The following is a 17105-nucleotide window of genomic DNA, read 5'->3' on the forward strand; positions in this document are numbered from 1 at the left end:
GCGGCAAAACAGAAAGCAGCTGCTGGGAGGAGGAGACACGCTGGGAATGTCGCGCGGACACGCACGGCGGCGTTCGGCCCTCGCACGCGCTCGTAAAAATCCGCCGCCTCATAAGTTAGATGGCGATATAAGCAGTGGGGGGTTAAAGTGGGAAATAATTAGTGCAGACACTTGTTGCTAGGCGGATTTTGTGGGGCAAGACTGACAGAGACAAGCTGAGGAGGCGACTTTAGCTGGGGTTGTTAGTGGAAGTCTGACGATTGGTTTTCTATCATTTTGAAAAATCGTCACAACATCAAGTAGACATAACTCCAAAATCATTACGAGAGGATTATGAGGCATGTATATTCATATAAATAAATAAATTTGGCAATCAGGGTTTCGAATTTCTTGCTTTTTAGCATTTAGTATTTGTTTTTGCATTATTTTGCATTTTACTTTTGATTTACATTTTCTTTTACTCTTATCTATATAACAAAGTTGAGATCAGAACTTTTTATGCGCTACAAAATGAATACAGTACAATTATTAAGATGATTTTATGATTTGCTAGCTATCTACCATAGGTGTCAAACTCAAGGCCCGGGGGCCAGATGCGGCCCGCCACATAATTTAATGTGGCCCGTGAAGACACTTCAGTTTCTCTCAAACCAATTAGTGGACTCGTAGACTTGACTACCTTTAAGGTTATTGTCCAAGGTCAACTAGTATCCCAAATTAGAAAGAAAACAGTGTCATCTGCTGGACCTGCTGTGGCGCTGCTTCTAAAACAAGTTGTGTTGACTCTCCTGACCAAACAAACTCAGCTCCATCCCAACAACACTCCAACCAAAGTCTCAAAAAGGGACTCAACACGCTACTAATGTTGCCTTCGGAAAACACACAACGTGTCGTGGCGTTTGATTGAAAGCATGAGTGGACCTACCCTGCCTGGAAATCCAAAACAGTCCATACTGAATGCAAGTTCTCCACACTAGCAGCCATGAAGTCCAAACGGCACTGAGACGAGTGTCTGCAGAGTGAGCACTCAGTATCCTACCACATCCTGTCTTTCCAGCACAGACACACACACAGACACACACAGACACACACACGATTCCTTGACAGGAGAGAGAGTGGTGGTGGGGGGGGGAACAGCCGTAACGCAGCTTTGAATGAGACGGTTGTTTTAGTGGATTAGCGGGAACATAATTCCAGTCTATGAGTCGATTTTTTTTTTTTTTTCCCCCTCTGTGCGTGTGTGTGTAAAAGCGGGTGTGTGTTTCTCGAGTGGGGCAGCTGCTACCCAGTGTAGACAGGCTGTCGAGCTCACCGGGGATAAAAAGAAGCAGGGTTGAATTCAAGTGGACAATGCAATGTAGTGGAACGCAATTTTAAAGTCGGAACGGCTGCGTTGAGGCCTCGAGGGCCAAAACATTTAGCGATAACAAATCGGATATTGTTGGGATCGCATTTATCAGTTGTGTTTGTTATCAAATATACTCGCATATTAAATTGCAATCACAATATTAAGGGGGTCAAAATAATTCTGTCCTAAATTTATTCCCTGCTAATTATGTCAATATCTTGACAAAACTGCCTGGCTCTAGTTTTCTGTTCTATTTTATTTGCTATTGCTAACTGGAAACGCCAAGGCAATACCAGCAACAACAATGAGCTTCCTTACCTCAACTACCTCGGTGCAGGCGTGGGAGACCAGGCGATCCTTATGAGGGTCCACCACAGCCACGTGGACCACCGCGTTGGGCGTCCCGTCTCGACCTGAAGTCACCAGGTCGTTGCACGCTACACATGGACAGAGACACATAGTTGGTTAAGTATAAAATTAGAGTATTTCGATTTAAAAAAAAATAAAATAAATGCTTGTTCTTTGGAGGGTAGAAGAGCAATATAGTTTACTTTTCAGTGTGGGCCCAATATTTGTTTGTACAAAACGCAGTCGAGAGAATAGTCATAAAATGGAATTGCTGGAATTGGGCTGACGACCAACGGCAGCGCCCAGGCAGTGAAGTAATAAGTGTATTAGGTTGTCCCTCGTCCCTGTCGGCCTTTCATTTCAAGGTACAAAAAATGAAATGGCGCTGCTGGTGAACTGAAGGACAACCGGCTGATGCCATCATGACCAAAATGGTGCAATGATGAATGAATTAAGAAGTATTGTGAAACTTTGGCCAAGAAGAAGTTGAAGTACGGGACTACTTTTTTGTCTGAAATATTTTTCGTGCTTTTCTCAATAAATATATTACAAATCCTTAATTTATTTATAAAAAAATATTTAGTCTTAAATATTTTTAGTATTTTTCTTCAATAAATATCCTACAAATCCACAAGAAAAAAAAATTTATGCGGGAAAAAAATAATACACAAATATATACTGACTGCTGATGTGACCTTTGACATCCCATCAGCTTGACACTTGCTGATCGTAACCAATCAGGGTTTTGTTGTGTCTATCGGGATGCTAATTGCTAATCTACTGCTAATCGCAAGATTCATTTAACACTGTGTTAAAGTGCTATTTAATCCACCTCACCTAAGATGATCAAAGACGCTTGGACTGTTTAAAAAGATGTTAAACCGCTCCTATAATCGCCCATCTTATGTTACCCCCCGATGATTTTCTGACAAAATCTTATGCTGTGAATGCTACCACAGGAAATGCCAAGGCCTGAAAGGAGTGAAAAAACGAGACATATATTATATATGATGACGGGGGACTAAGCTTTGATGTGAAAGTGGATTACAGGCTGCTTTTTAGGGCGGGGCGACACACTGGCACGTTGTGTACTGTACATCCAAATGCTGTGCTGAACCTGTGCAAGAAAATGCACACATGATCTTGCGTAATCGGCTCATTAAATGTAATTGAATCATAGTCGCAACGCGGTCTGCGCAAATAAACGGGTGAAGAATTTGGCAAATTATTTCTCCAAGAGTTAATTAGAGTGAGGAGTTAACCAACCTTGAGGCCAATCAATGCATCTATTGATAGCGATATAATTGTTTAGTGTTGCTGTTGTTGGGAAGGGAGCAAATTGCATTTCACAACATTACTCCACTGACTCGACTCAAAAGTGATTCAAAAAACACTTGACTCTGTGCATTGTCCCTATTCAATAAAAATAAATACATAAATAAAAATCTGTGCGGAATATACGCCGTGGAATTCTGATAGTATGAAGTAAACAAACAACATTTTTCATCTCAGATTTTTGTTACGGACTGTCTAACTCTCGACATCTCCGGTGGAATAAAAAATGAATGGGAGCATCTCCAAGCACAAAAAGTTCCAAGACGGCCTCTCATCGTTATGACAACAGTGTTCTCTTTGCGTGTTTGTGTTTGTGGGCACCAGCTCCAAAGGCCTTGGCGCTTAAATGATCAAAGTCAAGAAAACAGAAAAAGGGCCGATTCAACGTGACCAATTTAGAAATTCAATTAATGCTTATTTTTTTTCAGTTGCTTATCAGATTTTAACCACATATGAGCAATGCTAACCCAGAGTTTTTTTTGTCTTTGTATGCCAGAGGAGACTTTTGAGATTGATTGACCTTGCAGTAAAATACGAAATGAATCCATCAGCTTCACAAGGTTAAAATCATATCTATTAGGAATAGACCAATGAAAAAGTCAAAAGATTTAATACCTAAAAAGATTGGATTGTAGCGATTATGGCTGTAAAAATGACCTAATGATTTGATCAATTTCAACAATTATATGTGAAAAACGATGTCAACACAATTTAGAATTTCATCCAAGTAAAACGGGCCAATTTTTTTTCTTTGAATCCATTGAAGCAACCTTGATTTAAAAAAAAAAAAAAGGGCTTACCAAGACTAAACTCCACGCGAGGCATCTTGGGAGAGCAAGAAACACCTGAGAAAGGAAGAAGGTAAAGTTAAAGAAGCAAAAAACAAAAAATCTTTTTTTAATAGCCACTCAGCAGAGAAAAAAATACGTAGGCGAGAGTTCTAAAAAACAAAAAAATTCAGTTTCAAGTGACAATCCCTCTCGTGGGCCTGACATCTGGCAGCATCTTAGCCCTCCGAGCTTGAAGGGCTCTCTGCTGCCGCAGCTCAACGTGTCATGGAAGCTTATCAAAGTTTCATCAGCGCCGGCGCCAACGTGACAACGGCGGCGCACGCCGCATCCCGAGCAACTAAAAAGCCGAGTCGACCGAAAGGAAAAAAATAAAGTTTCTATGGCTAGATAATTGGCCTGTCTGTGTCACTCAGTGCCTGTGTTCACGTAAATATTGCAAAGTGGCTCTATCACCTAAAAAGCAGGTTACGTTTCGATAAAATGTAGAAACGTTACTCGCACAAAAAAAATACTTCGGAAAAATCAGAATCTCCGCGGTCCATTAGTAAAACCGATGAGCCACGGCGAGGCCGATTGTGTCCGAGCACGTCCCGTAAGAGGATTTTTGCCATTTTCCATCCAGCGCAGATGTTTCCTCTGTCGGTTTGTGTGCCCGACTGTGAACGTGATGAATGAGATAGAGCGGCGGTGACGGATGAGTCGTGCGGTCCCGCAGCTATCACCGCAACGGGAGCCCCCAAGGACAATGGATAACTAGAAAGCCTCGCGCTGACACTCACCCAGATTGCAACGTGTTTGCATAATCTACAATGAATGGTGACATCAATCATTTGTGGCGTTTTTGGGAGGCCCGATACACAACTACTACACTATCTGTAATGACACGTTTGGGTCGGCTTAAAATATTGCAGACACGAAATGAAAGGAAGTTTGGTTCGCTTTCAGGCAATCAGTCAGTCTTATTTTAATCGCAACTTTGAGGAATTTACATAGTTTTATTTAAAACGGTCAATTTTAGGGGGAGTAACTGGTGATTTTGGAGAGTCTTGTTTTGAACAGGACAATTTGGGAGGAAAGTTCTGAGTGGAAGAGATTTATGGTAGTCCTGCCTGGGCAACTTTTCAGTCATTACTATAATATGATCAACTTTTGGGGGAGTTAGTATATTGTTTTTCCAATTATATTATTTCTGTCTACATTATTTGTAAGAATTTCTCCGATTGTCTTATTTGAACCTCATTCCCTGTCAGCTCTGTTCGAACGAATCTATAACGTCTATGGTCATCAATGGCAATGAATGGGTTAATTGGCTAAATTTGTACTTGATGTTCCAGCAGCCTTATCCAATTCTCCATTTTCCCCTTTGCACTGCACAATAACACTCCATGCTAAGAATCAACCAGACCAAGCCGATCGCGGGATGCCTAATTACGATAATTAAATCCGTTACAGATCGGCAACAATCACAAAGCTAAACGCGGCGCGGATGTGCGGGGAGACAAGTGGCACAGGTGCGGCGCTCACAATCGATATCCGCTGCCATTATGAATATGCTAATGAGGCCGGCGAGGCAGAGGGCGACATGCAGATGCGGCTCCCGCGGGGGCCCCCAAAAGCAAATGAGGTGTGCATCGCCCGCTGCGGTGCACTTTTCATCGTAGGTGGGGGGGGGGGGGGCCTGGAGGAAGAACAGCAACATCTATCAAGCCCTGTCTGCAGGTGGCACCATAGGCAGAGTTTGCACATGGGTGAGGGCGATTCATTAGAATTCGGGAAGGAGTGGGTGGATGTCTTGGTCCACTAGTGAGGCACATAGCAGGTGATCATTTAACCTCCTTTCCATTCATTGTAATCTCACTTGGAGCTTTGGCCTTTCGCTCATGGGGGGTGAAGGGCACTGAATCGCTTCTCATTAGCGTAGAAAGTATGAACTTTGGTGTTGTATTCACTTTAATCTATTAATCGAGGCAGTTCTCAACATTCAAGAGGTTTTTTTTTCACTTTTCATGACAAGCGTGGAAGTATTCTATTCTGCGGGTGTGAAAGTTGAATATACCTGACTCGGCAAAAAAAAAAAAAAAACTACTTCCGTATACCGTAGGCTCAATAGGAACAACAAGCAATTTCCAAAAAGCTTTGATAAAGCCCTCACCGTGGCTTTAGCATCTTCATGAATACATATTACATGGAAGAGCCCTAGCCTCTGAACAAGCCCTGTTTATATTCCCAATGCTATTTGCTTTGGATTTGGAGATGATATTAATAATTCACGTTTATGCGTGTGTGTGTGCGTGGGCGCGTGCACGGATGGCTCTCCGCGGAAGTTTGATGTTGCTGGCATTCGTTCGACTTTTCACCAGACCACAAACATCGCCACGGGAGAGATGTCTCCCATTTCGATTAATCCGCCAGCGAGTACAAATCCCGCAAAACTGTGGATTATTTCACCACGTGGCGAAAGCACACGAGCCCGCAAGCTGTCCGCTTGTTAGCTTGGAACTCTCGGTAGGTGGCGGTGATGCGCAAAATTATGTTTTTAAGTATTTGGCTAACGAGCGAGCTAGCGGTTACAGACAATCATTGCTAGCTAGCAGTTTTAAGCATTTAATACTGGAGTAGTGCCGTATAGTGTGCTTTGAACATATACACAAACAGAAAAAACAGTAACAAATTTAAGTCATTGTCACTTTGTAATAGTTAGCTAATCATTTTATGCTGATTTAATATATACATAAAAGTATTGTCTGAATACAATTGCTATCTACCGTAGCAATTTAAGCCGTACAACACGATACCACCATTTATTGTTGCCAACTAAAAACAAAAAAGTGCCAAAACTCAGGCTAATCCTGCTATAAATAGCTTTCAGCAAATTAGCATAACATCGTGATGGGCGGTGTGTAAAATTGCCATAAGCTTCCACCCGCTTTCCTGTGCTGTCCCCGTAGAGGAGGAGAAGGAGGTAAACCATGTCACCTTGCCACCGATAATGGGGGCCTGTCAAGGCTGTCTCTCGTGCGCAACATGCTAATTACGCGCTTCCCTTTGCTCTGCTTGGGTAAACAAAAACGAAGGCACAGCGCAGGCACAGCGGGGTGACCGCTCCGCTCCCGAACCTGTCACATGTCATCGGTAAATGTGACAGAGTGAAGGTGCGCTTTCACATATGTGGACTCGAACGTAGCGCTGGAGTGCGTAAATGCAAAATTTTATTTTTGAATTGATTTAATAAAATCTTGTTAACCGGTTATAATCGCAGTATTTTACAAAATAACTATTCTATGCAAAAACAAAATCTTTCGCTGGTTACTTAGAAAGACGCAAAAACAGGAAGGGCTGATGTCAGAATTCATCACTTGAGCTTCAAGCAGCACTCGACCAACCAAGGTTCCCTCTACGCAACCACTCGAGCAAATAGCAGGCCAGCCAAAATGACAAGGCCTGCTCTTCTCCCACACTTAAAACTGATACCACTTTTTGGATTTTTAACTCCGACCGCATAGCGAAACTCGAAATTCCGACCGTACTTAAGCGGGCAGCGTGCCATGCCACCAACATGAAGCAGCTTGTTCAACACGACGACGACTCGTTTGGCTCAATTCTGCATTGCCCAACATGTTGGCCCTAAAGGGTTTTAAAAAGGCTCAATAATGTTTAGCTATGATGACCCCCCCCCCCCCCCTCTTTACTTCAGATGGACCTTAACATGCTTATCGGAATGAACAGACATTTGCTTGAGGCCACAAACGTGACTTCCATCATTTACGACACCACCTCGGACTTGCTTGGCTCGTTTCCGTATCGCCAAACATAAATATGAGGAGAGGCTCGATACTATTAGCTCCGGAACTTTGTTGATGTCAGTTGAGGAGCTTCCTCGAATACGGTATTTTGTCAACCTAAATTTCAAGGTGGGGGTCTACATTAAATAATTTTCATGTAAATTCCGATTAACGGCAATCCACAAACAGGAAAATTCCAGGAAACTTTTGAGGCATTTACTGGAAATATTCATTGTTCTTCTTTTATGATATGCCACTGAGTCGTTAAGTACATTTCTTGTTAACTTTTTGTTTACTCTCCGGGACATCCACTTGTATCGTCTTTCTCTTCAATACACCCACACACACACACACACACACACACACACGCACTTTCTGGCATGTGTTAAAGGGGTTTCGAAAACAATCTGCTGCCGGCGCAAACAGATTGGAAAGGGATCAATCGGCAGAGATGCTTAACGGTGCGATGATGGTGGAGGACACAGGTGGAAGGCACAGGTGGAGGAAGCCGGATGATGGAAAGACAAGGCAAAGCGACCACAATGCAGGAGGTTGGCTCACCGGTCACATGAGGCAGCTCGTCTCCGGGGCAGCCGCTCAGCTCCTTCAGGTCAACCACGCAGTATCCCGCCTCCCGAACGCCGTCCATCTGCCCGGCTCCCCCTTCTGATCCTCCACCTCTTCTCCAGCCTCCTCTGCGGAACACCGCCGTCCACTCCAGTTCCCCCCCCCCGCCTCACACCTCCTACTGACGACGCAGTTTGACGGGGGAGCTGCCGTCACGGCGATAGCGATCTGCGACCGCGCTCGAGCAGCATTCGAGATGCCTTTTGGAGGAGAGGGACCAGCCAGGGACCGGTGAAAAGATGGGGGGGGGAGGTGGAGAATGATGAGGGAGCGAGACTGGGAATGAAAGAAAAAGCAGGACAGAATTGATGTTATGTGCGATACGTTGCTCTATCCATTAATCTCAGGCTGCCTGAGCGCACCTAGATGACAACGCAGTGCCAAAAACACACACACAGACACACACACACACACTCTCGGTTCCTCCTCTCTCCTTACTGAATGCAGACATGTTCCCTCTGATTTCTGTCATCCGTCTGCCTCACTCTAAATCCCACTCCCCCATAACTCTCCAGTATTTTTCTTTTTTGTAATCCTAGTCCAAGCATCCAATCACTTCGATAGTTACCCAAGGGCCTAATCAGTCAATCAGTCGTATTCTCACGGATTAAATGTCAATTTTTTGTTTAGTCCGTCAGCCAATTTGCGAGTCAATCTGCCAAACTAGCCAAGTAGCTAGTTAGCTATGCTACGGTGTTAGGTCGTTAGCTAGCTATACGGTCATAAAATTTGTTTTGTAAGTTTATGAGCAAACTATTTACTGGCGCAGACACTGCAAGCAGTCATCCTCCTCTTATGGTCTTCTTCAACATTCCGCCGATGCTCACGCAACAATGTCTTTGCGTTTGTTATCATGCGCCCGCCAAGGTCACCACGCGACAGAGCCCGCCAAATCGATGCCCGTTTTCAATCACGTTTGTTTTTGTGTGTCTCCGTGCGCGAGTGTGTTCGATTTAATGAACCGCCGTCTCACGCCGTGATGAAATGTCATATCTTACAATATAGGTCACTTCTCTAAGAAAACAATGGGCTCTTTACACAATCTCCCACACTGACAAAAAAAAGTGGCTGTTTTTTTTTTTTTTTTCTAGTTCTGCATTAATCCTCACGCAGTGTTTACACAACAGTACGTGCCCAAGCTACCTATCACAATTGTAGCGGTACATAGTTTACATAAGAGTTCTGTGGTCCAGGTCTCGGCTGAATTCCCCGAATGAAGATAAATGGCACTCGGTACGACGGGGCTTCGTCCTCACTTCTCATCATGCCTCCGTCGGCGCAAACACGACAGGATGAACGCGGCCGTCTTCCTCTTAATGGAAACGTCCGTCCATTAACATTCTAATTCCGATTCTTTTCAAGGCCACATTTGTTGTCTTATCAAAGGCTGACGACAAAAGAGGAGGACTGGGGCAAAAATCGATAAAAAAACCCCGCTGCAGATGGAGACGAGTGCAAGTACATGGCGACGGAGAAAATAAACATGGCCTATTGTGGAAAAAGGATTCCCACGTTAAAGTCCTCCACAAAGCAATTGAGAGCCATTAGAAGCTACACAAAATGCTACATGGTTGTGCTAACGCTACAAGTTCTTTCAGCTTGATTCATAGCGGACTGTGTGTATTGCTATCAAGTGTTGTAATAATTTTGGTATTTTTCTATTTGAGATACAAGTTTTTTTTCTTCTCAATGAACTAAATTTGGCCTTGGCAGAGGCCTGAGCTCCTCTGACTGACATTCCACTTCCCATTCACGTGGGTACAGTAACTCCACATAGACCCATTCAGTCCGACTGCATTAGCGCTCGACAAACACGCCGACAAGCGCTCCGGCCAGATGAGTCAGGCGGACCTTTAGATAAGACAAGCCGAACGTGAACGCGCACGGTTCTCGGGGATCAACGCGGCGCTGAGATTTATGGGAAAAGGTCAGACCTCTCGCAGGGAGGAAACGCTTAAGGTCGAAACACCGGCCGATTCCATCCGAAGCTGCTGTTTTGTTTTTTTTCGTCGTTATCTACTGATGCTGCGGGCCAGCAGGAGGCCTTCGCTTGCCGCCAACTACTACTTCGCGATGATAAAACAACAATACAGAGTCACATGTTAGAAGCTAGTTCGGTGATCAGTCACTTTGTGGCTTTTTCTTTCCTACTAACAGCATGCGATGGAACAAACAGTGAAAATAACTAATTAAATAACCATTCACATACAATTATTGGAAACCGATCTAAATAGTAAACAGACTAAATAACCAACGACCAACCAGTAGACTGACCGACCAATTAATTAACCTGACAATAGAGCAGCCAACAAGCTAACTGGCTAACCCAACACCAGATTGTCTGGCCAATGATAAAACTACCAAATTAACAACTTACTGACAAGCTAACAAACCGATTCCTAGACGATGTCACGAATCAATAATACCGAATATGCACAGTAGATATGAAACGAGATGCCGCGGGCCTTGCAAACGCGAGCGAATAAACAACCAACATGTCTATTCAGACCTTACAGCGTCGTCGGCGGCTGAAAAACGAGCTTAGAATACAATCTGCATCGTCAAAGCAAAGTTATAGGCTGACACTATGTCAAGGATACATTTTTGTTGCCCCTATTTTATGACTTGCGGGGGTTGCGGGTAGGTGGGGGACTAATCATGCGGCAGTCAATTCTTGAAAGAATCATTGTGTTTCCTCATTATAGCCGTGAACAAAAGAGAGCCGAATACAATCAGAGTCGGCGTGAGATTTAAAAGCAGCGCACAAGAGCTCATGCAAATGTCCTCTTATGTTAATCCAATTTGGCAATCACGGCCAGACCTTTGTAATGACTCGCGACGACGATTTAAGACTGGCAAGTGGCTCCTTCTGGGTTCTGTATGGAAAAACTTCCCAGCGCGACCGACTTTCATTTCCTGCAGGAAGGGAAGGCGACATGATGAGCTGAGGGCAGGTGCGGTTTCCTGTCGGAGAGGTGGCGACGGTGTTAAAATATTCACAAGTAGCAGAGATGGCAAGCATCTTCAAGCCTTAAAAAAAAAAAAAAATTCAGCTTTAAAGTCACTTGTTGTTTGGTAAACAACATGTGGGCTCCCCGCTTGTTGCTGTACTCTCACGAGAACGGCTCCAGTGTACAATACCTCGTATCGCACCTTTGTAATCCATTATGGAAAAACGTGTACACAATACATATGACCGATTTATCAACCAACAAGAAACTGCAACTAAATGACTGACCACCTAATTCACTGACCCAACCAACTAACAGACTAACTCACACGCAATATAATCAACAAACTAAGCAGCCAAAAATCTAAACAACAACAAACTACCACTAACCGACAAACCAAACAAAAATAACCAACTATTCAACTGATAATTAACCGATCTATAACTAAACCAACTAACCAATATAACTCAATAACTGACTGACCGAACAACTTATTAACCAACCCAGCACCGTACTGACCGATCGACAAACTGCCTAACTGGTTGACTAATAAACCATCTAACTATTTGACCAACCTGCTAACAGATCAACTGAAAGTGAAAGACCAGCTGAATGACTGACCAAGATTAAGCTGATTAACAAAAGACCTAGCACAGCAACACACTAAGCGACTTACTAACAGACCCACCGAGTAACTGACCAGTTAATTAACCAACCAACTAATTAACCAACAAACCAAGACTGCCTAACAGCATTTTGTTCTCTGTTTTAGAATGCAAGACTGACCTTCCTGCCGGTAAAGATGAGCAGAAGTATGATTCGCTATTGATGTTAAAATATTCACCACTGGCAAAAACAAGTCGAACTGTTGTGGTGCTTTAAAGTGACTTCTGAGTTTGGCAGACAACATAGGCTCCCTGTTTGTAGTTGCTCTCTCGCTTCTTCTGTGCCTTGAGTCGACAGCGCAGTGGAACAAAGGCACTGCATCGCAAAAGGTTTTTATCTTGATAAAAGCCACCAAAAATTGCGACTTAGCCTGTTTGTTAGCACCTGAAAAACAGCTCTAGAATTAAAGCACAGGTTTACAGGTCAAGCTAACGAAGACACCTTAACCGGCCGACCATGTCAATGACCAACCGAGCAACTTGCTGACCTACGACCCATTTCCGCCTGTCATGTATTTGGCCAACAAACGATAGCACTTGTGCCATTTGCTCCTCTTTGTGTCGGCGAATGTTTTCCATCCCCAAGCATTATCCTCGAAACCTAAAAATAATCCAGAGGAACAGTTTCTATCTTTCTTCTTTCCACTCTTATTTTCTCCTCTCTCATCTCCCGAACAAGCCACTGAAGCGGAAACGCCGGCCCATTGTTAGCATGCCGTGCGAGATGCACTACCAAGGCACCTCCTTCCCCTGTCATCGCCGACTCCCATCTTGGAAACCTTTTGGCTCATGCTGATAAAATATTTAAGATCTCCCGTGATTAAAGTGCATCCAGCTCACCTTGGCGGCAAAATCCATTAACCCCGGCGGAATCGATGCCATCGATTCTACCGATAGAGGCAAGGGGAGAGTGGTGTGGAGGGGTCAAAGTACAAGGTGAACAATACTGGAGGAGGGACAGTGTGCTTTTGAGGTGGCATGACAAATGAATGGCGCGTCGGTAAGGAGCACACATGAAGCATGGCAACACAAAAAATACAAAATGGCAGCCGGGTACAAAGTATCGGAACACAGCATTCGGATAATTGGCGGCTAATGGCCAGAAATAGGTGGCCTCTGCAATGTGGAGTCCCTCAGGGTTGAGTACTTAGCCCCTTTCAAACCCTTTGCACCCTACAATTAGCAGAGCACATTGTGAGAGAAATTAGACGAGGCTTTACGCTAGCAACTAGCCACTTAGCGACGTTTTGTGCAAAAAATTTGATTGGTCTCTCCTGCGACTCCATTTGAGCCCATCTGTTTGCGCAGTTTCACATCATTCAACACAAAGTCGAAGCTTTACCGTAGGCTAGCTATGTTAGCAACTTGTGCTAGCCACACTTTAATCAAGCTTGAGCTGTACACAGAAAAAAAGCATCTCCAGCAAGAGCTCGGGGCCTCATAATTGTCTGCTAAGCAACGACGACATGCCGACCCGAAGCCTTTGAAGATAAAGCGAAGCCATTAAGCTTTACACCGCCGCACCAAATCATTATCAGCTAAATCCCAGCGACAAGGCTAATGGCAGAGGGAAAATGAGTAGTAGATAAGGATGGAGAGCTAATGATAATTATTTTTTCACTCCAAACAACCCGGGAAAAGAATAGCAAATGGCCGACAAGGAGATGCTTGTACAAGTAAATCCCTCAAGGGGAAATAAAAAAAAAAATGTACGTAAGACTAATTTTGATTTCCCACGGAAAAAGCATAGCGAAATTACCTTAATAGATGTTACAGACGATGATAGCAACTTGAGGAAATCTTCAAGTTGGGGTGCTTTACAGCAAGTCATCAAACTTTGCCGCCATGCTCCATCTACACTGAGCAATTAAAGTTTCAAAACGAATTCAATCTCTAAAACGAGGCAATTTTGATGGGTTCCTGGAAACGGCCATAACGAGCCTGAGAACATTCCGCGGGGCAAGTTGTCAGGTTCCCAAATTTGAGACCTTCCGATTGAAATGTTCACCCTTCTATACTTGTTACAAAATAAAAATATTAAATATTGGAGACTTGTTTCTTGCATTTCAGCACAAACCTCTGGCATCAAAACATCTTTTTATCATCACTGGAGCAGCACAAGCGCATTAATGCTAATCCAGACCATCCGTGATAACATTTAAGGGATCACAAAGAGCTTTAACATGATCCATTCCATCAGAATTCTTGTTTCATTCTTCTGACGCGGCATCCGCGGGCAACGCTAAACCGTGTTTCGGTGCGGGAATCCAGATGCTATCGTCATGACGACTGTGTTGAGAGGTTAAGCTTTCTTTCAAGCTGGGGGGGGCTCGAGACATCGAATCACAAGGAGTCCCTGAATGCGTCACCAGCCTCATTAAGGAATTGGTCATTCAGTTGTTGAATTTGATCAATAAAAGCGACTAAGAGGATGTGCGCTGTACAAGCTAATAGAGATCCGGATGTAAAAGTAAACGTGAAACCATTTTAAATAAGGAGCGATTGGAGTGAATGCTCCGAGGCATCGGCTTAGCTTTCGTTAAGAATGGCTGGCTCTTCAGAAAACAAGCCGCACAATCCGGCATGCAATTACCGTTCGAGTGAGACAAATTCATGATCTGAGGCGCTTCAGGGATCCCGGCGCCTGTGGTCATAACAGATAAAGATATGAAGTGGGGCTCACCTAAGAGGGGAAAAAAAAAAAAAAAAAAAACTCATGGAGGCGGGGTTACAGCTCGGCCATGATGGTGGAATTTCTGAATGGATAAAAGTCATTTTCCCAGCAAAGCAACAGAAGTAAAATACAAGCTTAGCAATGTGGAGTCCCTCAGGGGTGAGTACTTAGCCCCTTGCCATGTTTATAGCATTGTATAAAAAAAAAAAAATACCCTGCTTGTCAAAGATGAGTAGATTCGCTTTTTGAAAAAGGGATTACCAAATTTTTTTCATGAGGTGTTCATAAATTTGTTGAAATGATGATTGTGGGCAATTTGTCCGCAGAACCAAATCGCCCTGAACATTCATTCAATATTTTTTCTAACTATATAATCCTCTGATGATGGGCATCTGCCATCTCTCATCCTCAATGCCTAAAAGCACTCGTAACGGCGAAGATGAAATATATTTAGGCTGGTGTGGGCCTAATAGGGATCATAAATAGACAGCCGGTGGTGAAAATGACTCGAGAATGACGCAGCCGACTTGTCATTTTCGCCTGATTGAAGAACGCGCCTTTGACGTCGCCCCCTGCACTTTATCATCTTCTGCTTGCGCAAATTGCTTACGAGAGGAAAAAGGGCGAGCTCGATAAAGTAGACACCCTCAAAATTTAGACCCCCACCAACGTCCATCCCCCTCATCATCATCAAATCAAACAACTTTAAAAAAAAAAAAAAAACACCAATCCTCGGTGGCCATTTTTTTCTCCCCCAACTCTGATTTAGTCCAGGAAACAGCGGGAGCCGTTAGAATCCCATTTCACACTATTAATTATTCACAAAGTCATGTTTAATGTTGTAAATATGCACTTAAGTCCAAACACTCTACAGCAATGTTTAAAATAGTAAACAAGATCATACTTCAAAAGCAAAGCGGCTTTAATGAAGACAATGTGTCTCGCGTATTTATTATCAGAGTGGCTGAGGAAAAAGAAACAAACCAAAAAAATAGTACCATTACCTTTCTAGACATTCTTCCCCGAGGTCCAGAATTGATTTTATATCACCGCCGACACGTCGCCCAGACTAATTTTACTCCGGGATTTAGTGCGTGCTACACTATGGCTCAAATAAATGCTATTTAATCAATAGGGAGGTATAGTGCCATAGTAAAAAACGTGAAGGTTCTTCAAACGCGCCGGGAACTCTAAATCATGTTTCTGTTTGCAGAGTTCTTTTTTATTGTAAAACAGCATGGGTAGGATTTTCTATTGACTAGTCCGGAGAGTTTAGAGAGCACCAAAAATGCTCCATTAAGTTTTCGTTTTGATGGCGTAACGTCCTTGTGTTAATGGAGTGGCGGGCTAAAGTTAAAAAAAAAAAATAAGAAGAAGTACAAGCCGGCTTCTTTTTGTTTTGCTACTTAACAACTGCAGGAACTCTGAAACTTGCTTCAACGTGTACTTGATAAAACTCCAAGCAAAGATCAATTGACAGCTTGAGTATCCGTTTACTTGAAGAGCGCAGCCGCCGCCACCGCAGAAGGACAAGCGGTGATGAATGGCCGCGCTGGACTTTTCAAAACGAGGATTCCGACATGACGATCCATCACTTGGCTTGCGACCTGCGTGGTTGTCAAGTTAAAACAGGTGCGCCGTTTAACCCGGCTGGCGTCCGCCCCTGCCTGCAGATTTTCTCGATAAGCGTCGCGATGCAGACCTCAGTTAAACATCCATGAGGTCAACTTTCAAAGCTATATCATGCCACAAAGTAACGTAAATAAATATTCGTCATTGTCAATTTACCGTGTGCGCTGAAAACTCACCGCACTCATTCATGTCAAAACGGCTGGCAACAAAAGCGAGTAGAACCCCGAAGTGAAAATGTCCACGTTGGGCCCAATTAGCAATTTTACCTCCATGGTAACTTGCCACTAAGGTCTCAGGTGTGAATGGGGAGCAGATGTGTGGAATTTGCTGTTATTGCTCTTATATTGCTCACTGGAGGTTCTATAAGGTATCTCAGGGGTGTGCTCACTTTTGTTGCAAGCAGTTAAGACATAAATGGCTGCGTCTTCTGAGGGCACGGGAAATATACGAGCTGTACGCCGACGACCTTACACGAGCAAAGTGTCGGTTCCTCGACACAATCGACACCTTCGATTCACTGCTTACCCGTGTTGGTCTATGTTGCTAACCAAAACAGCAGTCTCGTTGTGACCCGGACTGCTGTTTTGGTTAGCAACATAGATAAGCAGTGAATTTCCTTGCCCATCTTCTTCATCTTCTGCACAATCACGTTCACGCATGCCAAACACGATTAAAAACGTACATGTAACGGACTGAATGATTTGTTGTGACGGGAATTTTGCCATGCTTAAAGCCCGCTTTGACGATATTTGCAAAATAAATCACCTCTGCAGCACAACAGACGCATTTAAGGCAAGCAGCTGCTCGTTCGGCAAACCGCACAATGGAAGCGCACTCGAGTGTCGAGAGGAACGCGCTTGATAAAAGCGGCGCTTGGTGACGCCAGAGACTCCATCAACCCGAGCAATCTTGTTTCAAGTCCAACAACTCTCGCTCGCTATAGCAATGTTGT

General features: G+C 43.8%; 1 protein-coding gene across 9 annotated transcripts in view; it reads right to left on the bottom strand.

The window, feature by feature from the left end:
* inpp4b (inositol polyphosphate-4-phosphatase type II B) overlaps positions 1-17105 on the bottom strand; it is a 79602-nt gene that overhangs the window by 59173 nt on the left and 3324 nt on the right. For 7 of the 9 annotated variants that reach the window (XR_015858081.1, XM_088374103.1, XM_088374102.1 and 4 more), the window contains exons 5-7: positions 8166-8507; positions 3832-3876; positions 1667-1785 (exon numbers count right to left, since the gene is read on the bottom strand). Coding sequence is in view for 8 of the 9 variants with exons in the window: in XM_088374103.1 (XP_088230229.1) it covers positions 1667-1785; positions 3832-3876; positions 8166-8253 (252 nt within the window). In the remaining variant the exon portion in view is untranslated. Of the gene's footprint in view, positions 1-925; positions 1054-1666; positions 1786-3831; positions 3877-8165; positions 8508-11968; positions 12130-17105 lie in introns of those variants that run through there. The other 2 variants (XM_088374099.1, XM_088374105.1) reach the window with 2 other exon arrangements.

This window comes from Syngnathus floridae, chromosome 4 (genome assembly GCF_059516105.1).
Source record: "Syngnathus floridae isolate MCC-2025c chromosome 4, RoL_Sflo_1.0, whole genome shotgun sequence".
Classification (NCBI taxonomy): domain Eukaryota; kingdom Metazoa; phylum Chordata; class Actinopteri; order Syngnathiformes; family Syngnathidae; genus Syngnathus; species Syngnathus floridae.